This window comes from Telmatherina bonti (assembly GCF_933228915.1).
Source record: "Telmatherina bonti genome assembly, chromosome: 14".
Lineage (NCBI taxonomy): Eukaryota > Metazoa > Chordata > Actinopteri > Atheriniformes > Telmatherinidae > Telmatherina > Telmatherina bonti.
In genome coordinates this window covers 24,405,311-24,432,740 of record NC_136612.1, presented here as the reverse complement: position 1 = coordinate 24,432,740, position 27,430 = coordinate 24,405,311, and the positions used below count along the sequence as shown (strand labels likewise).

At 39.3% G+C, this 27,430-nt stretch overlaps 1 protein-coding gene across 1 annotated transcript; it reads right to left on the bottom strand.

Annotated features, from left to right (window-relative positions):
* Window positions 1-263: 263 nt before the first annotated feature.
* arhgap44a (Rho GTPase activating protein 44a) lies at window positions 264-27,430 on the bottom strand. Its single transcript, XM_079253288.1, has 22 exons — window positions 27,267-27,430; window positions 15,485-15,524; window positions 14,812-14,931; window positions 14,641-14,717; window positions 14,338-14,449; window positions 14,149-14,225; window positions 13,922-14,036; window positions 13,682-13,750; window positions 13,405-13,486; window positions 12,954-13,081; window positions 12,640-12,751; window positions 12,066-12,147; window positions 11,867-11,947; window positions 11,255-11,368; window positions 11,049-11,140; window positions 8,657-8,843; window positions 7,595-7,612; window positions 7,297-7,485; window positions 5,691-6,203; window positions 3,389-3,534; window positions 2,878-3,279; window positions 264-1,135 (listed from the first exon to the last, which is right to left on the bottom strand). The coding sequence occupies exons 1-22, from the start codon at window positions 27,317-27,319 to the stop codon at window positions 981-983; spliced, it is 2,964 nt and encodes a 987-aa protein (XP_079109414.1). The 5' UTR covers window positions 27,320-27,430; the 3' UTR covers window positions 264-980.

Below are 27,430 nucleotides of genomic sequence, written 5' to 3'. Positions count from 1 at the left end.
GTGAAAATGAAGTAAAACACTCACACAAAGCAAAGCACTGCCATTCTGAGCCCCTTGAATTGAAGCAGGTTGACCACTTATCATGCAAAAACATCAGGGTGCTTTTCTCTGAACTGAAGAACAGATGCAAGGTAAAAAAGCTTAAATTACAATCACATTCTTCTTATTCTGTGCTGGTAAGTGAGTTAAAGTGAGCTTACCTATGCAAAGGTAAATATCTGACAAAGAACTTTGTTATACTTTGTGATAGAAGAAGAGAAGTAAAGATGAGGGTGGGAGTGACATTAGGAATAAAACTGTTTCATCCTGTAAGCAAAGCTTGTCTCAAAGGGCACAGCACGTTTCTAATGTGCACAAAGCTTGAATACCCTGTGAGCAATGAAACCGGACTACGTTCTCCATTTGTGTCTCCGTTTCAACCTGAGGATGGGTTTTTCTCCTAACCGTGTCGGCCTCTGAGTTTCCCTAAGCAAAACTTGTGGAACTTGTGAATATCGTATTGCAATTTGATTGCATGTTTAAATAAGGCAAAAAGAAATAATTTAAAGAAAAAACACAGACCAATATGCACCAAAGCATAAACATCAGTAACAGACAAAGCAAAGCAAAAAAATAATCATAAAAAACCCTCAATGAAAAAAATCTTTTAATGTAATACTTATCTAGATTCCAGTCTTTCCACTTAAAGGCAGCTGTTCCTCCACTATGGCATTTTGGTGTTTTTTTTGTTTTGTTTGTACTTTTTTGTTTTGTTTGTTTTGTTTTGTTTGTTCTTTTTTGTAGTCACATTACTGTAATAGCGAGCAGTTGTAAAGGACGAGTTTCTTTGCAGCCTGCAGCAGATGTGAGGGAGGGTTCATGTTCTGGTTTCAGGTGGGCATTGGTGAAGCCAGTTAGTGTTTCCTTCAGGCCTTGCTGGCGACAGTTAAGAGCATGTTTAGCCATTGGGGTGCTGGTAAATGATGCCTCAAGGTCAAAGGTCATAGAATGGTGCTCTGGGGCTCCTCCTCAGACACAGCGTCCCCCTCTGGAGAATCTGTCACTGCCAGGGACCTCCTGCAGGGGGCACCGCTGAACTCATCGATGAGGCTGTCCAGATTGACATTGATGGAGGGGATTTCATAATTGAAGATATCTAATGGTGAGCATGATGGGAAAAGTGAGTATAATGAGCAGAATAGTGGGAAATGTTGTTGATGAGTGACAGGAAGAGGAGAGGGGGGAATAAAAATGATGAGAATGAGGTGTAAAAATGGAAGAGAGCAGAAATAATATTAATCGTTTTGAGTCTGAACTCATGGTTCGTGGCATTTGATGTTTGCCCTGATTGAAGGAATCAGTAGATTACATGTGCTTCACATTCTACACAGGGATGTTTTCAGTGTGCTATTAGTCATACCAACAAACTTGGCAGCAACAAGTGTTGCATGTCACAGCTTTTTGTGTCTTTTGAGACAACAGCAAGGTATATTCAGTAAGATAAATACAATAACAGGTCAAAATGACTGCACATTGACACATTACACATCTACAACAATGGCCAGTTATACCAACACAGAGGCAACAAGATGTGTGTGGAACTCTGTGGAAAAAAAATGGCACCAAGACACCAAGTGGCTTAAAGTAAGAATGGAAATCTCATGAGAACTGCACATAGTATTTGCTGAAAATACAGTAATGTAATTTGCTGCTCCATTTACTGGAAGGTCCAAATAGACTGATGACTACTTCCTGTGTAGGAATGAGATGGAGCGTGGCAGTGTAGTAAGAGAAAGCAGAGGTTATAAGAAGCGATGAACCTGCCAAAAGAAGAGAGGGGGTTACCTGTCGACCCCAGATAAAAATGGCAGGATTGTTAGAGGGGGATGTCTGCCAGCATGGGGAACAAAAGGAAAGGGCGGAGGGGGGCTTCAAGATGAACCTTTGGAAGCGATGGTGTCTGCAATGTGAACGCAGTGTGGTGCACTCTGGGAAGTCCTTAAGCCATGCATTATTGTTTGAACTACAACAAAGCGCAAAGAGACAATAATGCCAAGCTGCCAAGAGGAGAAATGGTCTGATTGAGAAGTACAGGTGGGTGTGTTTGAGGCAGGCTGCAGGAGACCCCAGAGGCATCCACAGTACGAGGCCAGGCAGTGAGATGGAGTGCATGGGGCGGGGGCGGTCTGGCTTACCCTAAATGTCCCCCTCACACTTAGCCCACACTGAATCCCTGGCCTCACACAGCTGCAAAGTACACAATAGTAGCAAGGGGGGAACAAGAGAATGATAAATATAACAAAGTAGAAGAATGACTGGTATATTATTGACAGAAAACCTCATCATCAGAACATCATACTGTGAATATAATGTGGGGGGGGGGGGGGGTTATATGGCTATGTTTCCACGCCTGTTCACAGTAAAAGACACCTGTCTGGTGCGAACTGTGCAAGCCTCTGACCTACCTCTGCCGCTTGGGGGTCTGGGTAACACAGATAAACAGAGAGCACATGATGAATCTAATGGCAACTTCCATACAAGCAGGACGGGCTATGCTTCTCTGATGTTTCCACACATTACCCAGAAACATCATCACATAACACAAGCAATGAATACAAAGGTATCTGCTCACTACAGTACCACAAAAATGCTACTATTTACATTGCATCATTCTCAGGCATCTGTGTCTAAAAGGCAACTTTTTTCATTCAAGCATTTTTTTGGGGGGGGACAGTCATTTGGGAAGGGGGGCAGGAATTGTCTATATCTACGGTCCTATAGGGTCCTATACTCTTCCACCATCTCCATTAGACAGAGCCACAGCGAGTCTGAGAGAGGGCCGCTGCAGCCCCACCTGTGGTGTCGGTGGGGGTGTTGTTGCAAAGGGCTGATGTTTACCTGTAGACATGCTCTCTCCAGGAGACAGTCCATCCAGGAGGCCCTGCTCCAGAGGCTGGGGTACCGGGGCCATGGCTGGGCTAGAGAGTCCCGGGGGAGCTGTGGGTGGCTGAGGAGGTGGCAGATTGGGTCTCTGCCTGGGTTTAGGGCCAGGTCGTGACTTGGTGAGTGTTCCTGTCAAAGAGGGTGCTGATGAAAGGGAGTGGGGTGCCCCAAGTGGAGTCTGTCCCGGGGAGGATGGCGGTACTTGCCCTGGAGGACAGGTCAATCCATAAGGGGAAGGGGTGCTAGGAGGTGTTGGGGAAAGGCTGACTGGTGATGGTTGACCTGTAGACTGGTCAGACATCCCTCCAGACTGGACGTAAGGGACCTTGGGAGGAATAGGGGCCAACTTCTTGGAGCCTGTGGAAAGACAAGACCAAGAAGATGGTGATGAGGTCATTTTGATATCAGTTTGATGTACATAAAGTTTTAAAATCAAGAAAGTCACTGTAGCTCAAGAGGTACTGACCTTTGCGCAGGGTGTGCGGACTCTGTTCTGTGGAATGGGGTGACTGGCTGCTGCTCTGAGGGCTGCTGCTGGGGGGCACTGTTGGACCTGCCACCTGAATGCCTTTGTGTCCAATTACAGGGGAAAGCTCTTTACTCTTCAGTGTACTAAAAAACAGAAAACATGCAAACAAACATGCGTTAGTATGTGTCACACATTTGAAGCAGCCTTTCAGTAAAAACTAGACTTTTTTTTCTTAAACCACAAGTTGTACATTACCTCAGTGTCATCACAGTCACTACCACCATCATCACCATCATGCGAGTGTTACACTGTTGTAAAATTACACTCAGCATAACATTTTTTGAATAAAAAGTTATAAACTAAAAGACAGAGCAAACAAATGTAAAAACAAGTTAAATGTCACTTAGAGCTTGACTTGACCAAAAACCCCAAATTCTTTGGTTCCTTTTCTTTACATAATTCCCTGAATCTTTCCACACATGGGCTTTTCATCAGAGACAAAATCATTATTACACATTTCCCTCTCAGTAAGCTGAGAAAGTTGTTTACGCATGTTTGTCTGAAGTGTAGTAAGGTCGCAATGAAGGTGCAGAAATTCTGAGAAAGGGACATTTTTCATTGCCAGACGTCTTATAAGGGGAATCATTAAGGCCACATGATGCAAACATTTAACCACGTATTTATTTATATTTAAGCCTAGTTAAGTGTTTTATTATATATCTAATCCGCTTTATATTTTTATTATCAAAATCTAAAAAACTAATCATGTTTGTCACTAATAAAATGTGACCAAAAAGTAAAAAAATGAGAGGATCTTGGAGAAAGTAGGGACTCTGTTCTATAACATGACAATTTGGGGTGCAATGCCACCATTATTCCCTCTGACCCCATTATGGTTTTTGTATTGGACATTTCAGATTTGGGTACCATTTGGGACATTTTTATGAAATGTAAAGTGAAAAAATGGAAAAACTTAGTCATGTAGGAGCCTTGAACGCAACCTTTTGTGCCTGAAGAGTCTTACAATAATATAGAACACTGTTATTATTATTTTTTTTTCATTAAACTAATTTGATAGAGAAAATTCCAACTTTTATCCTCATCATGTCAAAGTGACACAAATGGACAATGTTTATTATGTTTTTAAAACCAAGTTTAAAGGATATCTTGCAAAACTATTTAGATAAGGTCATGTCAGAGTAAAATCCATGTAAATGTAGAGATGCAGTTTTTTTTGTATCACATGGGAATAAAATGAGCAGTGTTGCTTACTTTGCCTGTCAGTGACTTTATTTGGTGTGGCTGATCAGTGCATGTCTCAAATTGAAGCATGAATTCCAATAAGATAATTTAGCCCTAAAGTAAATAAAAAGAACACATGGATATGCAGCCTCAGTTGTGCCAACAAAATTTCAGGGAGCATCTTTTAATCCCCTATCATTACTCAAACATTTTAAATATGGTGTTTTTAAATTAGTTTTATCCTATTTTATTGTGACTAATTATTTTAAACTAGACATGCTCTGGGTTTTTTCACAAGATGCTAGTTTTTTGAGTTGCATTTTCTGAACTATATCAGCCTTCAAATGAACTTGTGCTGTACACAAAATCCCTCAATCTTTCAGGCCAGTAGTGACATCTCATGTCCTTAAATGTAAAACTGATGTTGTCTGAGTGATGTGTCTTTAACAAATAAACCATCCAAGAGGCACGTTCTGGAGGCTCTAAACGTAAGGAATGTTGTCAAGCAAGCTGACAGATATGTCATAATGATTCACGCTGTCCCATGTGATTGTAACACCAAAGACTTGTGAGTCAGGAAGATGCCAGAGAAACTCAGAACACTGGTCTTGAAAGATGCACATGCTGTAGGAGAATAATACTGCACTGCACTGATCACTGGGCCATATAAAAACTTGTATTAAACTGTTTGACAAATAAGAAAAATCCTTTTCATCTGTCAGTTATAAAAAACAAACAAACAAAAAAAAACCAACTGCTGCAAATGTTTAAATAAACATGTTTTAAAGCCATTTGCTGCATTTTCCATGTGTTACCACCTTTTCAAAACAAGCATTCGCCTGTACTGCGCAAGCCTGTAACATCCTTGGTTGCTAGGCTACCTGCATGACAGGCATCCCCAGCCAACCTGAATGCTACAGAATCATAAGATGTGTCACTTGAAAAGGGAGGGGGAAAACACGAAAGCAAGAAGCAAACATGAGCCAGCGAGCTAGAGGAAAAATACAGCTGCCACTCACTGAAGCATCCATCATGGCCATGGGTGTGTTGTATTTACCTAGTCAGCCTGGGGGGTCCTCTCTCTCGGGCACATGGACAGGCAGCCCACGGTGGGGGCGGGGGCGCGGACGAAGGGAGGCTAGGGGGGTTGCCAAGGGTCTGGTCATGGCGGGTTAGTACCAAAGGGGTTTTGACGTAGAGTGGTGAAGCATTTGTGTCGGGAGGGGGGACATGCGACATGTCACCAGGTGGACTGTGCTTGGGGAAGTGCAGACAGCTAGGTTTGGGGTTTGAATTGATGTCAAGTGACGAAGAGGAAGAAGAGGAAGAGGACGAAGGAGGAGGGGCTGGAGGAGTGAAGCCTGACCAACGCAGTGGGGCTGGGGGGGAGCCGGGGGGCTGGGACTCGGGACCTGGTGCCACAGGGCGAGCACAGGGTGGGGGTTTGGGATAGAAGTGGTGGGGGGCAGCGTTACATGAGGAGGTGGGGTAAGGGGGAGGTGGCCGGTCCTCCCCAGGGGGTGGGTGGGCATGAGAAGTGTCCGGCCGATTGGGCGACACGTTGTCTGAGCTGTAGATATTGAAAGAATAGACAGCACAAATAAAACAGCTCTAGTGACTGAACAGGGAAACGTATTGGAGCGATAAAGGATAAGCTGTTTTGATGATTAAGGTGTGTTAGTGTGATACTGGTCCAAAAACAGGGTTAAAAAAAAAAAAGGGAAATAAACTGTGTTTTAGCGTAGCGGTGGGCACCAAGCTTAGCACACAGTCAGCTCAGTGCAAATACAAAGACAAGCACAAAGAAACAGCAAAGAAAAGAACGTTTTATTGCCAAAGGAAAAGAATAGTGTGTAGGACTTCCTCTGTGATCACCTTGTGTCTGCACACTGCATAGAGCTCTGAGGATCTTTCTCTAAAGCCAAAGTGTTGGTCTGCAGCTTACAATATTGTCGAGCTGAGCTGAATATCTCCTCACTGGATATGGAAACCCTATCTGGTCTAATCCTATATGACTCGTTTGCATCCCAGGTCCTGCAGTCAGCCCAGGGCAGTGTGAAACAGACACAAAACCCTTTCAATGGCTGAAAGAGCCACAGGAAATGAGTGGAAAGCTAGCCAAGCCATAAGCCATATTATCTGTTGCCTGCCACACAGGCAGAGCCAGTGTCATGAGGTGATTATTCATGTGTTTATATGTGATAAATATGATGAAATTGTGAAAGTGTCAAGAGAAAAAAAAAAAAAACATTCATGACTAACGGGGATGAAGCCAAGCTGCAACAGTGACATACTGGATATATGAGCATGCTTGCAAAGACTTGCAGATTGAAGCTTAGTGACATGTACAGATATACAACTTCTACACAGAACTTGAACTAAACTTGTTCAGTCAAATAAAAGAATTAAAGTCACCCACAACAATGTCGACCTGATAAAGAGGCCAACGGGACACTAAAAATATGCAAGTGGGAAATAATAATAATAAAACAGAATGAGGTATAGATATGTTGATAAAGATAATTGTACTCAAAAGAGTACAAATGTAGATTACAGATCACACTCAATCGGGTTTGTTGATGGTAATGATGATGGTGATGACAAGAAGGATGAGAAGTAGATGCATGAGGAAGAAGGGGTACAGCATCTCCATGGGAACTTACCAAACCCTTTCTCCAGGTGGTGGTGTGGCCGACGGAGAGATGACAAGCTCCCCAGGCTGTTCGGGGATGAGAGTGTCTGCAGGAGAACCGGGCCCCTGTATGCCTGGAGGTGTGGAGGAGGTCTTGCGTGCCAATGTAGATGAACCCTTGCGAGAAACCCAGGAGGTATCCATAACCCGGACGCCCATACTGCAGACAAACAAATGGCCAGAGTTATGCATGAAGATAACCACACTGTTAGAAAGTGAACAGGGGTTGTTAGGAAAACACAGTGGGGAAAAAAGGAACGATACAATACCTTTGTATCTTCCTAATGCTGCGTTAGTAGGGGAGAAGAGAGGGAAAGAGGGACATCAGATCACAAGACATCTTTTACTAAACCACAATGTGGTTTTTTGTGGGGTGGTTCCCTATGTGGGTGTGTTTGGATATGTATTGTATGTATAGGTGTATTGTAATGTATGTCTAAGGGAAGCAGTGTCTTTGTTCATTATCCAACATTACTCTTATATAAACTTTTAATACTTCTTTGACATTGTCTTAATAATTTAAACTGTCACTGTTTTTATTTTTTTAAACTACTGCATTACTATCCCGTTTCTTCTTTCAACATATTTTGGGGACAATGGATGGAAATTTGCCTTATCTTTGTGTTGACATTCACATTTCATGCAATGTTTATTACCTGCGTTGTCCCATGCAAATAAATTAAATAAAATTCAAATTGGCAATAACACTACTCGGTTACTCACAGTATCTGACGTGGATAAAAGAGGTGAACATTACCAGAATGCACTGCTACTGAGAGCCATTTATTCATTTGCTAATTATTTTGAATATATAGAATATATTTTCTGTCAGCATATATTGCATTGCTGCAGTTTTAAAACCTTTTTTTTTCATTTTAGAAATAAATGTGATGGGGACATTTTTTTTTCTTCTGTGGTTATTTTCCACCAGCTGGATGAATGACTCAGGCCAGGTGACGTGCTAGCCAGACTGTAGAGGAGCTGGGTGTGGGAGGATTGGAAGATAGCACCAGAGTAATTTTTCTTTAGAAAAAAAGATGTAACCAGTAGTTCTCCATCACGGACCTGTTACCATAGAGACAATGCCAGTCAAGCTATTCAGCCTCCTCTTGATGAATACTGATAAAGGGGGTTGTTGTTTTGTGCTGGAATGATTGGTGAAGGCTTCTGATGTATTGGACTGAAGATCACAGTTTGTATAAGATTGTTTTATTTGTGAGTGCTAAAAAATCCAATATCAGCTGCTTGCAAAGAGGCGTGGGCAGGAGAGAGTGAAAGAGGGATGTAAGGAGAGTGAAAGGTTGGCAGCAAATGAGTGCTTGGCATCATACCCATCTTTCTTGTAAAACTCCAGCATCATGTTGTCAGTGGCGACGCTAAGTGGGCGGCGGCTCTGGTCGTGCTGCTGCTGCTTGCGATCAGATTGGTCCATGTCTGGTGAGGGCATGGAGCTGTAGTTGGAGTTGTGGTTGGTGTGGATTGGGCTGCCATAGCTGCCTGTCAAGTTGAATTCAATCTCTGTAGCAGAAGCAGACAAACTATCAGCATATACATGTGAATATTATAGAAGTGCAACTACTCTAGAAATGAATCTACGAAGTTGAAAGGCGATAATATTTTTATCCAGGTATGAAGGAAAATATGAATTTCTATAGAAAATGCTTTATTGCATTAGTCATGTTTGACTTTTTTGGGCTGATCAATCAGTCCTAACTAAAGCTGACAAATAGAAGTTGGGGTTAAATTAGCATTAATGTGGCAGAAGATGGAAAGCCAGGAGAGTATCCATAGTGCAGGAATGAGCTAGAGGCATAGGTAAAATAGTAGTGTAACAAGTTTCGCATAAACAGCATAAAGTGATCTGTCCATTGAGAGGTTGCCCATTTAGGAGGACTACAAAGTTTTGGAAAAATCACTGCATGTGTCATTATTTTCTTGAAGTGTTTTGTTTAACAAGTCTTCCTGATGTATCTGGATTTTAATCATTTGTTTGCTTCCACAGGTTTATGTACACATATTAACATTTGAAATATTGGTTTGGAAAATTATATTTCTAATTCATTTACTCTCTTTTAATTTATATACTTTATTTCAACGTGTATCTGTATGTCACTAATATCAGTGATATTGAAGTAACAACATTTCTTATACTATGGTCTGGGTGAATACTTGATTCTGATTGGTTGCATGGTGTCCAATAAAAAGTGATATAGGACACCGGTTAAAAAAAAAAGTTCCGTGAAATAGCCGAATAATTCTTAATCATTGCTCTGGCTCAAACGCCAGTTGGTAACTGTGGCAACAGAAATGTTAGTGACAAACGAACAAAACAGAAAGCAGAAAGAATATCTGAAAAGCCTATGTCAAACAGCAACCCATGGTTACTGAATGTATCTAATCTGCCAGTTTTTAAGTTATTTTATTTTTTCAGGTTAATTTAGACCATCGGTTGAACAATAACCAGAGTAGAAAAGGGCTAAAGAAAAAAAAGTCTCCCGATCCCTCCCCATCTCAGTACTGTAATATGTTCATGTTCTACTGAGATTGTTAGTTAAAATCAGTCACTGCAGATAAAATATTTATCATATAGTTTCAACCATATTAAATAATATTTAATCAGTTAGTTTGTGATGAAACTCCAGATCTCTCAGGGGCTCTGACATCACCTTGCAGCGGTGCAGCGGACCCTGTGTGTCTTCAGGAATTTAAAAGATCTGTGCTGTTCTCAGTTTTCCACGGCCAAATATTTTTTTTTTAACCTGTCCTGACCAGCATCACAGCATACAGTACAGCAATATGTGGGTCATATTTTGCTAGACAGATTTGCTCTATCAAGGGAGACATGTCATGTATATTGCTGTCCTTGATATTCTGAATATGTTTATTATTTTTATCGAAATCATCATAAGACTTGATATGGCAGAGCTGGACCTGACAGGGGAAAAGAAAAAGAGAAAAGAGAAAAAATGAGAGGAAAGAAAAAAAGGGAAGAGGAAAAGAAAAGAAAAAAAAAGAAGAGAAAAGTGTTTCTAGCTGCTAAAAACACAGTATTTGCAAAAAGAGTAAAAAATACTACAGTGTTACAGTACAACAAGATATATAAAGCGGAGTAATAATACGATATGCGAAAAAAAAAAAAGAGTAAACGCACACACACCGTGTGTGTCGGGGAGGGAACCCAAGGTGCCCGGGCCCAACAGGCCCACCATACACAGAGCCCAGGCAGCCAAAGCAGAAAGTACTGCCCGAGCCCAGAGCAAAGGAAGCACCCAGGCAGGAGCACCTGCCACCCCCCAGTAAAGAAGGAACATTTTGGAAAAACAATGAATAATTGTGGGCAAACTTCAGTCATCAGGGAATAATGTATAAGGTATGCAAAGTGCAAGGCCTATTGAATCTTTATGTATGTTTTTGTCATATTATCATTTCATATTATTATATTGTTGCAAACATATATAGTGTATTTTAATTGCATTGTTTGTAAAAAGTAAGCAGTAAAACTCAATAAAAACACAAAATATCATAGTGATATAAATCTAAGCAAAAGGGAATAGGACTGAACTAAGTAAGTTTATTTGAACAAATTATAAGCTGTCACTGACAAGATTTATTTATTTTTTTTAAATCCACTTATATTCCGTAGGCACAGTTGTGAAAGATGGATAAAGTAATTAAATCCCCAGCCTAATTACGATATTACATACATAGTAATGTTATTCCCACCTCCAGGGAAGAACCAGTCAGCATGCTGAATGATGGGTTCAATGATGCCAACAATCTGTAGGGACACAGTGGTCATCATCTCTGTCATGTTCCTGGAAAGATTGAAAAAAAAAAAACATGCGACAGTTTAATTGTTCTGTTTTTAGTTCATGCACAGTTCAATTCACGAAATTTAAGGGAATCAGGGATTTACGAGAAATACATACGACTCTGTATGTGTCCACAGCAGGTTAGGTCCAAGGACAATAGCCATGTTACCAGGAGTCATCTTATTTGAGTCTTGATACTCACTCAGCTTGGCTAGAAATTTAATGAGATATCTATGGGTTTGAATAAGAGAGTCTACATTAAAACACTCACTTGCATTTATCATATACCTGCATGTCACTGTCAAATTACAAAAAAAGCACTCAGTTTATGTTCTAGCAGCTGGCAAAGTGGAGAAAGTGGAGCTGCTTTATTTTAGTTGTATGCTTCTTATCTTTTCTAATCTGTACTGGCTATCACATGCAAAGTAAAGTTAGAGCAGCAACCAGAAGCTGGTGCAACAATAAAAGTCCTTGACAGATATGTCGATACTGTAGAAGTAATACACTTTCTGTACTGTTGGTGGTGACACTAGCATTTCTGCAGCAAAAACTGCTGCTGCTGTACTTCTCTTTAAAGCAAACTGAAAATTTTCTTGACTGAAAGCAAGTAATTTCACCTGGATGATATTGTTCAGGTTTGAGTTTGACGAGTTAATATGTAAAATTTGACGACTATGCATGATATACATCCATAAAATTAATGGATAGAAAATCATAAAAACAAATCACCTGAAGTTATTCAAGTTGTCTGTGGGGAGTTTCTCACACACTGCCATTAAAGCTTGTAGTCTCTTGTCCATATCTTGAATACTGAAAAAAAAAAAGTTGTTTGCCTGTGTATGAAAACTTTGCAATATTTTCCACTTTTTATCACTGGCAATGGCATGACTCAAAAAATAAATTTATAAACAAAATAATACCAACTCACTTGGAGGCCTGAATCCATTCATCATAAAGTTCAGTAGTCATTAACGGCTCGGGGAGCTCACGGAGGTATGATTTCAGTGCCCCTGTGGGCGACAAAAGCAAGGCGAGGATAAAATAATAAGTAAATTGGTCAGCTTTTTGGGAGAAGTGGAAGGGTTGTTTTTCTCTCTTCAGAGCCCTGGTGAGGCCATGCCCTATATTTTCAGTCCCCTCTAGCAGGCCCTTGCAGTTAGTGCAGCTGCCAGATTCACATTACTCAACACAGATTTCATACTAATGTGTGTAATAGACTGAAATATCTGAGCAGGCAGACTGGGAAAAGAACAGTGAAGGGAAGAGCTGATGAAGACTCCTTAGCTGTCTAAGGGATCTAGATTTTCTAACTGACATGACAACAAAGCCTATTCTGATATGTATAAAATCTATTTAAAATACTCAATCAAATAAAGAACAGAAAATCCTCTAATCAGCATAGAAGTATTAACGCTTTTCTTGCTCACTAACAATGACTGAGTGTAGGGATTGTTGTCATGGCAATACTGTAGGTTTTGAACATATGTGTGGGTGTAGTTCACCTGCAATGGCGTGTGGGTCGGAGGAGTACTCCTGCACATCAAGAACTCCACAGTCCAGGGAGGCTTTAAGCTTCTTCAGTTTAGAGGCTGATGGAGCCACTCTAAAGAGGCCCTGTAGATGCCACAAAGGAATTACATAACCTATCAGTTTTAAGATGCCCTGAACATCTGACAGTGTCAGGTAAGAAATAATGTGAGAAAATTATGTTTTATTTGTCCAGCACACATTTGAACTCATTTTGCAGTAAACAATACAGAAAAAAAAGAAATAACTCAAAATGTGCAGGTTTTGTGTTTGTGCTTGCTTCCTGTACCTCCTCTTGCATGCCACACTCTAACAGCATGGTGACGCAGGCTTCTATGGGAAAGGCAATCTCTCTCCCACTAATATTCAGGTGTTCCTCCAGAGACTTGCCAAATGATGGCTTCTCCACCCACGCCTCTGCAACACAATATCACAGCAAGAATCACACACAGACACAATAACACCTCCGCATCACAGCTGTCATCTTGCTTTGGAGGGTATTTGCACAAAGTTTTAATGCTATTTGGTATTTATCATGAAAATATATGAAGCTGAAGCTTAAGCTCGCCTTGCTGTACTTAGAATAACTTACATGATGATTGCATAATGTGGTTGTTGTGTGACACATCTGGCTTTTAACATCTCTGTTACATGTCATTATGATATTGCTCAGGGTGCAGAAACAGGAAATATCACATCTCTCCTCACACACCTCCACATATAAACAGTGCATGACTCACCTTGATGAGCCTTAATCTGGGGCAGGACACTGTGCAGAATTTCCAGTGACTTCCTGTGATATTCTGCCTGTGTTTCTATCAGCTTCAGAGTAAAGAAGGATAAGAACTCATTAACACAATCAAACTATGACAAGAGTGTGTCAATAGAAGGATATAATATTATCAGATAATCTACAATAGGAACAGTTAAACTAGCTAAAATGTGATGTTTTTGCATGAAATTGAAAAGTGATATACTTTTACACTGAGATTAAAGTGGTAATGATACAGTACTTACTGTCTGAAAGTAATTTGCATAGTCTATTTCTTTGGCCACAAAATTGTACATATCTGCTGACAACTGATCCTGAAAATTGAGGGGAAAAAGCATCTTTTAGGAGTAATGTCGTAGGAGTAATATCTTGGCAGCATGGTCCAATTATGTCTGATGCATGCAGGAGGGTTATAACTCAACAGGATAGCAAAAAGAAGTACCAACCAGAGCATAATAAATGATTTGCTCTGGTTGGTGACTCACTCTGCAAATCTCCATCCGATTTGCTGCCTCCTCCATCTCTTCTCTCAGGGATTCCGACTTGGTGCCAGGTTGCAGAGTGCTGGGATGACTGGATGACTTGGATGACTGCTGATATCTATGTGCAATCAAAAAAAAATGCATTGGATATATTATGTTTCTTGCATAAACATCAAAAACATTCACGTTTTTTTTCCCCCTTAGATTAAGAGAACAGAAATGGTCTTCACCTTGTTCGCGCTGAATCCATGTCCAGGACAAGTTTAGCTAAGTGCTTTCTCTGCTTCTGGATGTTGGGAATGTCCACCTACCAAAGAATATTTGGAAGTCAGTCCAGAACAGATCAATTGTGGTCTTTTCTATCATTTTAGGGGGACGTTGTGACTTAATTAGGGCTAAAAATAATGGTGCCAGCTCACCTCGGCGAGGACATAGAGAGGCTCCACCACATCTCTCTCTATCTGGAACTCAAACTGAAGAAGCTCCTGGGCCAGTTTTTCTTCTGTGTCCCCACACAGCTTCAGCATCTTTCTGTTGGATGGCAGCCCCACACAAAGTCGTTGGTAATCAAATGCAATTAAAATGTAGACAAGGGTAATCGGGGCAGAGAAGAATTCAATCGCAAAATCAATAATTAAAGATGACCTTATGTCAGTGTGTGTTTGTTAATGTGCATATTGGAAGTTTGTGAGTGCAGGTCTATGAGTGAAGTAGTTATTTACCCCAGGAGAGAGTCGTCTCCCAACACTGCAGCACCTTCCTCCATGCATTGTGCCAAGATTGTGAGCGGTAGTTTTTTCTGACAGCAGAGAGAAATAATGTTACTAAGACATTATCACCTTGCATCAAGCTGGTTTCCATCGGTTTCCAGTGTCTGACAGACATTTACTCACAGAAGGTGACTTGACAGATCGCTTCTCTGTGTCAGTCCCCTGCTGACCCTGCAGGCAAGCAGCTAGCTTCTTGTGTGTGCTGTGTGTCACCTGCTTGACAAGATCCAGACGTTTCTCCACCTTAATAAAAACATACACAGACACACACACAAAAAGTCTTGGAATACTCCCAGACACACGGATGCACATTCACAGACCGATCCCTGAACTTACAACTCATCTATAATTTCTCAGGCAGTCATAAATCAGTACCTACTACCTACTACTGTCTTCTTCATTCATAATCAGGATAAATACATTATCTCCTTACATACAAATAATATTTGTTTTCCTTTCTTTTGTATATATAATTCTAAAAGCCAGTAGATAGAAATATGGACCTTTTTATTTGATTATATTTAGCAAAGATTAGTATTTAGTTTTATAGTATTTTTTGCTTTTTGGCAGCAAAAAACCTTTCTTGTGAACTGGTATGATATGGCAGACATTTGCTATTATGTTTGGTGTTTGATAAGGTTCAAAGCTTCACAACAATCCCACAGTCATCATAACCCTGTTCAAAATCCTTCACATGCATTATTTTAAAACAGCTTGAGAAAAAAAACTAAATTGTAATTTGTTAGGCACAGATGACTGATGCTGTTGTCCACTATAACCCCAAATTCACACATACCTGTAACAGATCTTCACTCAGCACCTCTGTTTTTTCTGCCCTGCAAAGACAAAAGCATAAAACAAGATATTCATGAACAGCATCGATAAGCATGGGCTAATGCTAGCTCAAGTTAGCATTTTTCATATAAACCTGATCCTGTTAACTCATGAACTACATGCAGAATATTAAAAGTCACCTTCAAACTTGCACACCAGAATATAATGGATTCCTTTTTTTCCCCACACATGTAGACATAAGATATATCTGGATTTAGATAACAACATCGTCTCATGGAGAAAACTTGAAGAAATTACATTTAATGCAGTACTTTGGATGTTAATGAGGATATATGAGATCATTTTTAATGGTCATTTTATGTATGTAACAAACACCACATGAATCTTTGCTAAACTGCTCATTTTAATCAGAAATAGCAGGTTCATTCACATTATTGGTATGGCACTGCTCCAAAATAAGAGGGCCATAAACCTCTCCCTTAGTATACGACAGTTTGAAGACTGTCTCTTTCAGTTATGATCACAAAAAAATACAGAACGGCATATTAATATCATTGATTCAAATATGTCAGCACCCACTGAGATGCATTCCATTCCCTCTGCATGACTAGTACTGAGCTGAAATCTGTAAGAGGACAGAGCTGCAGTGCCGATGAAGCAGATAAAACTACCCAGCCAGACAAGTGAATGTGCCATTAGTTCAGAAAAGAGCAAACCACTGGAAGACTGGAAGTCACAAATACATGGCATCAGCTCAGTTCAGACAGGTTATACGTAAAGACTTCAGTCCTTTTTTGTGCAAGAATACTTTCATTTCAACTAAACACACCGTTGGATCCATCAAGAAAATTTTGTTCTGGCAAAGAAATTCCTAAGAAAAGCATATTCTTTTTTGGGTTATATTTTTAATATTCTCTGCAAAAGAGAAAGTGTACAATACACAGAAAAGGAACATTCATAGGATTGAAGAGGTTGATGACATTCTCTTCCTCCTCATAAAATGACTCGAGGCTGACAAGGGAGACTGGGAAGAATGACGTCTCAAAATGGGACAAAACCACACCTGCAGCACTCTCTCTGAACTACTACTTCCTGTCTGCACGGGCTCTTCCTGTGATTGTGCCTGAAACATGTCAATCACACAATAGCACATAATGAATGTGAACTTATCTTTATGAAAAGAATGGAAGAGACCTTGGTTTATTTTCTATTATTTGCAGTTTATCAGTCATCGAGTTTGACCAAAACAGGCCTACTAAATTACAGTCTAACAATGTCATAAACTAAATTCATATTAATACAAAGATACAGCTGCTCATTTATATTCCATACATTGTCACAAACAACTAAGAGCTGCGCTTTTAATGATGTCAGTTATTAGCATCAGTGCCAAAATGTGAACATGGAGCCATGGGAACTGGGTCAAACCATGTACAAATGGATCTAATCACGCCAGTCTCTTGGAAAACTGCTCTACCCACTGAGCTATGAGGAAAAATACAGGAAATGTCTGCGTGCATGCCTAAGAGAGAACAGGAGAATGATAGCAAAGCTTGAGATTTTTGGCACGATTAGTGGGGACAAGTGTGATCGCAGATTGCTGATTACATGACAAAGGAGGACAAAAATAACCAAAGCAGAGCTAGAAAGTTTGGCGCGGTTTTGTCGAAACACTCCACCACCCTAACAATCTCTGAAGCTCCGCTTTGCAGCAAATGACAACAATGAACCTACAGTAAAAGGGAGATGGAGCACCTTACCTGTGAGGCTGTCTGCGCTCTGCTTGTGTCAGGAACTCTACTGACTGAGCAAAATGCAATGAAAACTAAAAGAGTGGGGGAGAATGCTTATAAACTGCAAAGAGAATTTGATTTTTTAAAACAAGGGAACAGAAATTTTAATCTCTGTCAGACATTTTGCTATTATGACTCAGACATCAAACAGATTGGACCCCTAGCTTCAAAAAGAGCTCTGTCCTGTTCAATGACAATGTTTGCTTTCAGTCTGAGGCATTTCCTCTTGGGAGCGCAGAATAAAACATAATTGGCTCGTGAAGACACAGAGAAATAAACAGAATTGCGCACTCTTGGAATATTGGAGTTACTTGCTCCTAAAGACCCTGATCTAAAGCTAAAACCTGTGGGAGAAATTTGAGGTGAGGAGTGTTAGTCCTCTCAGCAAACAGTGTGCAGATTGAGCCCTTGGAGGAAAGTAAACACGTGGGAGAGTTGGCAGCCATGTGGGCGGTGTGCTCATGGAGAGGGAGGAAGACACTGCCAGGTTTATGCCAGCCATCTGCCACAATGTAGACATTCCTTTACCTCGAGCTGCCGATGACTAAATACTAGCAGGCATAGATAAACAAACACATGCACAGACGTATATAGATATACAAGCTGATTCATTTATTTCATAATGCTGAAATTTAGCATCAGACAAAATAAATCCTCTCAAACTCTTGCTTGATTAATCAGAATATTCATCAATAAATTTTAACATTGTTGGATCAGTACCAGGTGGATGTTGTATAAAGAACAGCTGGGAGGATTAACATCAGCGTGTTTGGAGTTCCTCAGATGACAGTACTTGGCCCAATACAGTATTTGGGGTGGGGGTATCAAATCTATTCAAACTTTTCAAATATCGAATATACATACATATATATATATATATATATATATATATATATATATATATATATATATATATATATATATATATATATATATATATATATATATATATACACATACATATATATGTATGTATGCATGAATGTAAATTTGTTGGAGCAATAATAAATGGCAAAATGCACTGAAAATGACATGTTAAACATGGTTATAGCAAAACTTCAAGAAACATTTCAGCAGCGCTGAATAAAACGAGATACATTCTTGACCACAATTCATTCTACATCTTTTCTTCTTCTTTTTTAGTTTCACCTTATTTAATTTGCTGTGTAAAAGTCTGGGGTAATACATATAAATGTTAGTTTTCATCATTATTTATACTTCAATAAAGAGCCATAAGAAATATCCATAACACTGGCTACAGACATCCCACAAATCCACTTTTCTTAACATTGAAAATTTCACAATTTAGATCTGGTTCCATTTCATACTCCACACATTATGTGTAAGACAATAAACAAATCACTCCCCAATTTCCCCCTTCTTCCAAAAGAGAAGGGAGCTGTCATTTGAGATGGGTTTGAAACTTTAAACAACTTTGTGTCTGTACAACTTTAAAACGATTCTGTGTCTCAGTTTGTGGAGTCAGGAATGATTCATGAATGTTTTTTTTTTTGTTTTTAAGATACAGGAAACAGGAAAGACTTTGATTGGAGCTTCACGTACTACTTCTTTAGGTAGACATGTGTATGTATATTGATATATATATGTGATTGTATTTGTAAATAAGTATATATTTTGGTTATTTTACTGGGTTTATATAGATAGAAATATATATTAAAAAAACTGCAATCATGATATGGTCCATATCTAAACAGGAAGTAATACTAACAATTGTTTATTAATAGTGAGAATGGATCAGAATAAATAAGTTTGTGCATCTTCCTGCTTCTTTCTGAGCATGAATATTGTTATGATCACCTTTGTCTTACTTTTGGTTTATGCTTGCCTTACTTTACTGGTTTTGTTCTTTTTTTATTTCTGTCCTAATGTGTTTAAATAAAAATAAATACATGATATGACACAGTGATAATAATAACCAGCTATGCAACATGAACATAAATGAGCATTGTGACTAAATTAGATAAGACAATATTTACACAGACAACATGGAACACTTTACATGCATATCTCCTTCTCCACCTCTGGTGACAGCATTAACAAAGGGCAAAGAAGATTCGAGTCTGTAGATCACATCTGGGCTTGAGCGTGAAGGAAGAAATGCAGTTTTACTGTGCATTTGGGACATCCCGAGTCACTGAAATTCCATTAAGCTGGAGTCAAGATGTGCACCAAATACCCACCTGACCATTTCAGCTGCACATTCCATATAAAACATATCTTTTATTATAAATATTTCTGTCTAGAGATATGTTAATGTTGGACAGCTGCATCTACAGCCTCCTAGCACTGTGCATGGTTTATGAAAGCTTGAATAATCCATGTTGACATAGGTGATATGTGCACAAAATAACATTCATACTATTGAGCACATTGTATTTGCAGCAAACCAACTGTCAGCTGCAGAGGATCTGAGATTGCTCTTGACAAAAAGAAAGCTTTTGTGCTCTGGATTGTTCACACTCCTAATGTAGAAAGGTGCTCCTGCTGAGGCCTGGGAGAGCAATGCTAGATTCATGATTCTGTGAGGGCGGAGAGGAGAGGGTAGCGGAGCAGAATGGTGGCCCTGGGCCTCAATGGACTCAACATGGCCTGAAGCGCTGGCATGAGATCCGCCATCAGCCACACTTACATGCAGGCAAATACGCAGCATGTTCATGTTTGAGATTCTGTCTAAATATTTCCCATATGAACACCTCTTGTGTTCTCCAAACTGCTGTCACAGATCAAGAAGCTCACTCCAATTTCTCCCACTACTGGAAGGCAGAGGGGGCTGATGGGAGACGAGGCCACTAAAACAGAAAAACCCACTTACTGTAGTTGTCCAGCAAACTAGGTCACAGTTCTGTCAAGTATGCAAGAATAAATGTGAGGGGAGTGAACACACACATGCACACAAGCATGTATACGCACACACACAAAAAGCACATATGGCCAGAGAGCCTGCAGCATTCTGTAACGTTTCACTGGAAACACAAGCAGTGAGTTATCTCTAATAACTTTACTCATGGTGATCAATTTCCACAAAAGGCACTCTGCACTGAGACTTAACTGTATTTGTACACCTGCTTTCTGCCTAAGTCACATACACTGCACACAAATGATGACAATGTAAATTAACAAAAAAGAAAAAAAGGAAAAAAATTAAAGAAACCCAAAAGCAACATAAATAGTCATTTAATAAAAACCGGCCAATATCATCACCACTTTGAAAATTTAACATGGCATCTGGCAAATGAAACGTGATGAAACAGCTAATACCAAATGAGTGTTTCTAGGCAACGAAAGCAAATGAAGCATTATGCCTTTACTTTATATAAAATCATCTTCTATAGCAAGAATAAAATAATGAGTATATGACATGTGAGAAAGTTATCGCAATAAAAGGTAAACAAAACAGGAAACTGTTAGTTGTGGATTAGTGCTTCCTGTTTTTTTTCTTCTTTTTTTTTAACCTGCTGGCATTCCTGAATGGAAGGAAGTGGGCATGTTGACAGGGAGTCACCCGTCTCCTTATGAGTTATTTAAAAAAACAATGCCAGTCCAGTCTAGTTATAACCTATAATTATTTATTATTGTGTTACAGTAGTCAATCCTTGTAAGCTGTAATCCATTTAACATTTGGAAAAGGAACTTAACACTTTGATTTTCTTTATATAAAGATTAAAGATTAACTCCAATTCAATCAGTTTTACCATTTTTGACAAGTTATGCTAAATCAATCATTGTAAATATACTCTAACAAAAACCAACAATCTGCATGCTTTGAGATAAAAAAAAAAAGAACAGATCTTTTGGTAGCCTGTTTTAGTTCTTGGATGAAAAAAACAGCTACATCAAGCTTTACAGTTTAGTCCTGCTAGGGCCAAAGTCCTGCTTGTTTTCAATGCATCCCTGCTCCAGCACACCTGGCTCAAATGAATTACTCACTGTGGAGAACATCCCTCGCTGTTGAACCCATTTCATTTGGGCAGCCCTGCTCTATACTAACTTGAATCATCTCAGTTTGGCCATGCGTTCTCTTCCTGTTTTGGATGACATGATGTGCAATAGACCGAGTCAACCTTGACACTCGGGACAAACGGCAAGCATGTTGACATAAATCATACACGGATAAATCATACCTACTTCACTAAGCAGTAAGTTAACAGAGACTAAATGAGACTTAAATTTGGATGGAACAAAGATTGCCCCCTTAGATATCTGAATGTCATGTTATTTTGCATGGGGTTTTGATATACAGTAATAGTGTGGATGTGATTCAACAGCAGTACAGGGTTGCTTTAATTGGCTTTTGAGGGGATCAACAACATTAAATGGAAGAAACAGTGCTTCTGTTAGATATGACATCATCTGTCTTTTGATGGCCAAAATGGCCCCTTGACAAAGGCTCTTTTTCACAACCCTACCCTGTAGTATGCTGTCTCTGAAAGGCACTGATGGGGTTATGGGAGGGTTATCAACATGAACATCGTATTCTAGCAACAGGAAGGAATAAAGTTCCACAATTCAGTCCAAAAATAATGGATCAACTATTTTTTGTCACCATGACACTTAAAATACGGTGATCTCAGTCAAAATTTAACCATGAAAACACCCAGAAAGGGTAAAAAGGTGGACCCAAAAGTGAGCTGCAGAGAGAAACCGGAATGCTCTAAGATCTCTACTGTTTTCTTCTCTGTTAAATCATGAATTGTAGACAGCATTTAAGTAAATCTTAGTTATGTTTCATGTAAAAAAAATGTGCACTGTACTATATTCTGCAAATATTCAGGAATATGGTACAAAATCATGGAAAGTCAGCATTAAAGAAGTAATGAATGAATATAATGTAACAGTGAAACAAAGAACATAGGTAAATATTTTGTGTGGTCTTTGTCTTCCTACAATCCACTTTACAGCATTTTCTGTATATCACTTAAAATCTGATAGAGAGAGCATGCAAGCTGATCTGTAATACATTCACATAGTGCAGCAGAAGAGAAACAGGAACCTCGAGTGAGAAAATGCAGAGAGAAAAAAAAGCATCTACAGCCCACAAATGGCTGCCATTTTCTGATAATTGGATTGTGGAGTGCTGAGCGATTGAGCTTATCCTAAAGGCACAAACAGGAAGAATGCATTTGTCACAGAGCTACTGGTGAACATCAAACTTGTGCAGGGTGTGAAAATGGCAGGGGTTAGGGATATATGAGTGCTTTAAAGTTTGTGATTTGCCCAGATTTTTCTATGTTTTTGCATAATTTAATAGATAATTATATGTTATACATTGATTAGTTCTTAAAGTAAAATTCAGAATCAAGGTAAATGAAAAAATCTAAATTGGTCATTTATCCGCGGAGGATATTATATACAATATACATGTGAGACAGATGACAAAGTTTGGTCAGTTTGCATAGAGAAGCGTATCATACTGCAGAATAAAGAGAATATGCTGAGGATCTCATAAGAAACTGTGTTGACACTCATGAGGCTGGTAAAGACTTCAACCAAAGGCAGACAAATATTCAAATGGATGATATTTAACACTATTACCCTCAGAATTTAAGCAAGATTTTTCCAGGTGCAAAATATCTAATAGTTAAAAAAAAGAAAAAAAAAGAATAACCTCTCTATCAAAGATGGGGCATGCAGGTGATGAGACAATGATCTTTGTCTGAAGGATGCAGGCCTGCAAAAAACATTATTAAAGCCTGCCAAACTGATGAAATCAATTGTGTCACAATGAATTAAGTATAAATGAGAATGAAAACTCAATGATTTACACCTCCACCACCCAAACAAATAAGTTAATAAGTACTTCTTTGTTATCTGAAGATTTGTGCTCAAACAAAGCAGAAACATCAACCCATCTCTCTTCTGAACAATTTACTCTGATTCAGGGTTGCAGGAGAGCTGGAGCCTATTCCAGCAGTTACTTGGCGAAAGGCATGGTCAAGACAGCAACATATCTGCGCTAAATTCATCTGAATAAAAAGTGAGTCCTTCAGCAAGATAATGTTGTTTTAGGTGCAGATAATCAAAACCACACTGGCAAATGCAAACAACTATTCACAGTCTTACCATTTAAACTACTCTTGTAAATCAAAGACTAAAAGATTTTTGAGCAAATCTGATGATGTTTTAGTCACATTTTTTGCTGAAATATAAAAAAACCCCCAACATTTTCCAAGTCGGTGACAAACTCTCTAGCACTTGCATGACTAGTCACGATATAGGGTGAAGACAGCAGAATTGATGATAAAATTACTTTAATGAAAAAAATTCTGATTTTAGACTGCAACATTTTTCAACTAATAGCATCATGGAAACTTTTAACATGCTGTCCTAGACCTAGATAAGAACGTGAGATGGGAATAGAAAAATAGGTCAAGAGAAATGGAGGGAGAAAGCTGTCTGAACCATCTTTTTCTTGCTTCTTCAGTATGTTTCAGTATATAGTACAAAAAAAACTTTAAGCACTCATGCTTCTCTTAAAGTCTGAGTTTAAAACAACAAAATGAAACCAAGCAGTTTCCACCACTTTGCAGAGCTAAGCCCACTGTTGTGTCTCCCACAGTTCCATAACTCACTGCATTCAGTTATACAGTATGCATGGCTGCACACCCTTCACCATATGGTCTTGTTCTGCAGAGACAATTGGTCAAACTGGTGATCACATGACATGGATCTCACTCAGGCAGGCGTTAGTAGGAGCAGACTTGAAGAGCAAGAGGGCTGCTGACACAGCACACCTGACTGCCAGCCCACCCCCACCCGTCACTGTCTACCACAAGATGAAAGATTCAATGCACACATAAAAGACGTGTCACTACAGAGATACCAGTACATTCCATGAATCAATAACTAGATCACACTGAAATTGTCCAACGGTGCTCTCCACAGAGGCTGCTGAGGTTCACACAGGTCAAAGGGTCAAACCAGCAGTGCAGCTCTGTTCCAGTTTGAAGATAGTTGAAGCTTGAGTCAGCAGAATAGTAAACCAGAAGCATCTGTTACTGGTGCAGTTATTAACCATTTCTCCTGATTTGTCACGTTGATCCTTCCAGCAAGAGGACTGTTTTTAATCGTGTGGTAGGACAAAAGGTAGAAAACCACAGAAGAACTTCAATAGTAACAGACAAAATCTTGATTTCTTTCAACACATGGTTGTGTGACTTTGGGGAGAATGAGCTCAAGTGCAAAGCAAAGTAAAAACAGGATGATAGTAGAATGAAATGTGATTTGAATGTTCTTTTTTGTTTGTCTGTGAACACATGCATCAGAATGCCTTATTAATTTGCATTAATAAGGCATAATTTGCATATATATATATATATATATATATATATATATATATATATATATATATATATATATATATAGTCATAGTTAAATATGTATATATATATATATATATATAGTCATATATATAGTCATAGTTAAATATGTGCATGAGCTGTTCCAACGTAGCGTTACAGTTGTGTTTCAGCATAACTCCACTTTGAGTCCATTAGGATCAGTGAGGAAGAAGATTATAGCGCTCAAAACATACCAATTGAGAATACAATGAAACATGACGAGAATTTCACTTGATCTTTCTTTTTGCTTTTTTTTTGTTTGTTTGTTTGTTAGAGTACCACAAAATATTAATGTAGAAATATTAACTTTTATGCATGACAATGAAACCTTCAGTTATAAATTATGGTTCACAGCATGTTGTGAGGTCTAATTTATATGCTTTAATATTCAAAGCAGCACATTTTCTCTTCTTAGATTGTACATGGTTGACTCACTTCTGTCAGAAACTACTTGTTTTTATCACACATCTCTTTATTGGTCTTTTTCCTGAAAGGACCAGGCTGTGGACACAAATAAGTGTTTTTGGGGCTGAGTAACTTTTCAGGCTCTTTACATCCAAAAACACCAACGACACAAGTCAGGAACAAAAAATCCCTCCAAACAGTGAATGTTCGCTTTAGTATATTCCAGGTTGATAAAGATGTTAGAGCTTTGGTTCTTGACCTTTGAGTCTCAGACTGGTAACTTCTTATCTTATTCCAAAACTCAAATAAAATTTGGTGTTAAAAGATGCACATCCATATGATATAATAGACAGTTGTGATTTTGTTTTTAATTCTCTGTCTATTTGAGGGTTTGAGAGTTCTGCCCGTGAACTGTAGTCAAGAACAGCTGAGGCGTAGGTTTGATAATGCCCAATTCATGGTTTCTGCTTCAGCATATGTAAGCCTTTTGGGACTTCTGCTGATGCGGTTCCATTTGGATTACACATTGGGTTAGCTGTGCCGAAGCTTCCTATGCATGGGTAACTGGTCTTGTAGAGATCCTGCAAAGTTTCTCCTCAGAATAAGTGCTTGCGTTGCTCTTCTGTTTATCATCTTAGTTTTCTGGAGTGTTTTTTTTTTCTGAATGGGAGATTAATCCAGGACATTGCATAGCTGGGAACCTTAGTCTGCAATTTTTCTGGGCTGCATACATATAGACAGAGTGGGACCCTCTTATGACAAAATTTATGTAACACAAACCTTGCAGACAAATGCACGAGGAACCAATAATTTGCTTTAAAACACAATGTTACTATTCGTTTGTATCTTTGTAATACAAGCAAGAACTTCTCACTATGTTGCCACTCTCATAATTATAAACAAGCAGAGCATAAGACCCATAACCTCACTTACATCCACAACCTCAAATGAATGCATTCAAAAAGGCTGTGTGAGAGGATGCAACCACACAAACACAACAGTAAAGTTCCCTGTCTTACTGCACAAATGAAAGCCTGAAACGTGACTGCCCCCTCACATACATATATGAATGCAAACACACACTGAGTCACACTGTGACAGAAAAAAAAGAAAAGACTGCAGCAAGAGAAAGCAGTCTGCACCTCCAGATGATAATGATGGCTAAAACACAGCCTGCAAGGTGCATCCCTCCTTCTGAGAGCATGCCACTCACACAGCCTTGTAGTAATAATGACCCAGTCTCCTGGTCCTAATCCCCCTGTGCTGAGCAGAAAACACCTTCTGGCCTATGCTGCTTGACAAGCTGCTCTCCCTGAAGGCAGAAGGAGGGGGGAGTTGATAAGCCCATGGACCTGTATAAAAGGTCAAAAAACACCCACTCCTTGAGGTGAGAAGGGGCTTCAGAGATACCCAGATGAGGCTTAAGTACAGAAAGATGAACACTTGAATACCACATTAACTTCTCATTTTCCCGTTATAGTGAAAGTGGAATGAGAAAACCGGCTTTTCAAGAAGGAAGAATGTTTTACTATTTTCCAAAAAAACCATCATTAAACAAATGCCAGATCAGACTAGACTTCCAAGCACACACCTATAGACGCTTTCCTCCTCACAGCTGATATTACTGCGTACTAAAAACATTGCGCCTTTTCCTATTTTTCCCTCAAGTCGCAGCCCACACCGCATCCGTCTGGATCACGTTCACCTATTGACAGGTTGGGTGGCAAGAGGTAATTTTGACCACCGCATAATTTCGCAACATATATATATATATATATATATATATATATATATATATATATATATATATATATATATATATATATATATATATATATATATGTTACACTCCAGATCTGACATTTTGTCATTAAATATGGGCACTTAACGGCGTGAAGGTGTGCTACACTGCATTTTTCTATTTTTAATGTATTTCCGTGGGCAGGCTGTACTGTAGCTACTGGGGCAATGCGCCTACACGCTGCCTATGCGGTAGCATATTCCAGTGGATATTACGCATTGGTACACTGAGGGCGTTTTGAACATGGGGCTAATTTTCTGCTCCCCTGAAATACCACCGATCACGTATAGGCTATATATCTATAAGAAATAGCAAATTAGGAAGATGAAATCCTCGTGGTTTTCATTCACACCCTAATGGGGCGATAAAAGGGGTTTATTTTCCCTTTGACTTGGCGAGAATAGCGCATTAAGAGGCTTCGCTTACCTTCCCACCGTTTGGTTGGCGAGCTGTCGCATCCGATTGAATTGCTTCTTCATCTTGTATTTTATGCTTTAACACCTAATAGGTGGGGAAATATTCCGCATTATTTCTCTCAATGCAACGGTCCGTCCTCCACAGAGGCGCAGCACAAAATCCAGTCTGCCATG

Coding starts and splice junctions, on each gene's coding strand:
- arhgap44a (XM_079253288.1), bottom strand. CDS start 27,319: ATGAAGAAGCAATTCAATCGGATGCGACAGCTCGCCAACCAAACGGTG. Junction 15,525..27,266: donor GCCAACCAAACGGTGGGAAG/GTAAGCGAAGCC, acceptor TTGTCTTTGCAG/GGCAGAAAAAACAGAGGTGC. Junction 12,752..12,953: donor AGTGTGGCATGCAAGAGGAG/GTACAGGAAGCA, acceptor TGGCATCTACAG/GGCCTCTTTAGAGTGGCTCC.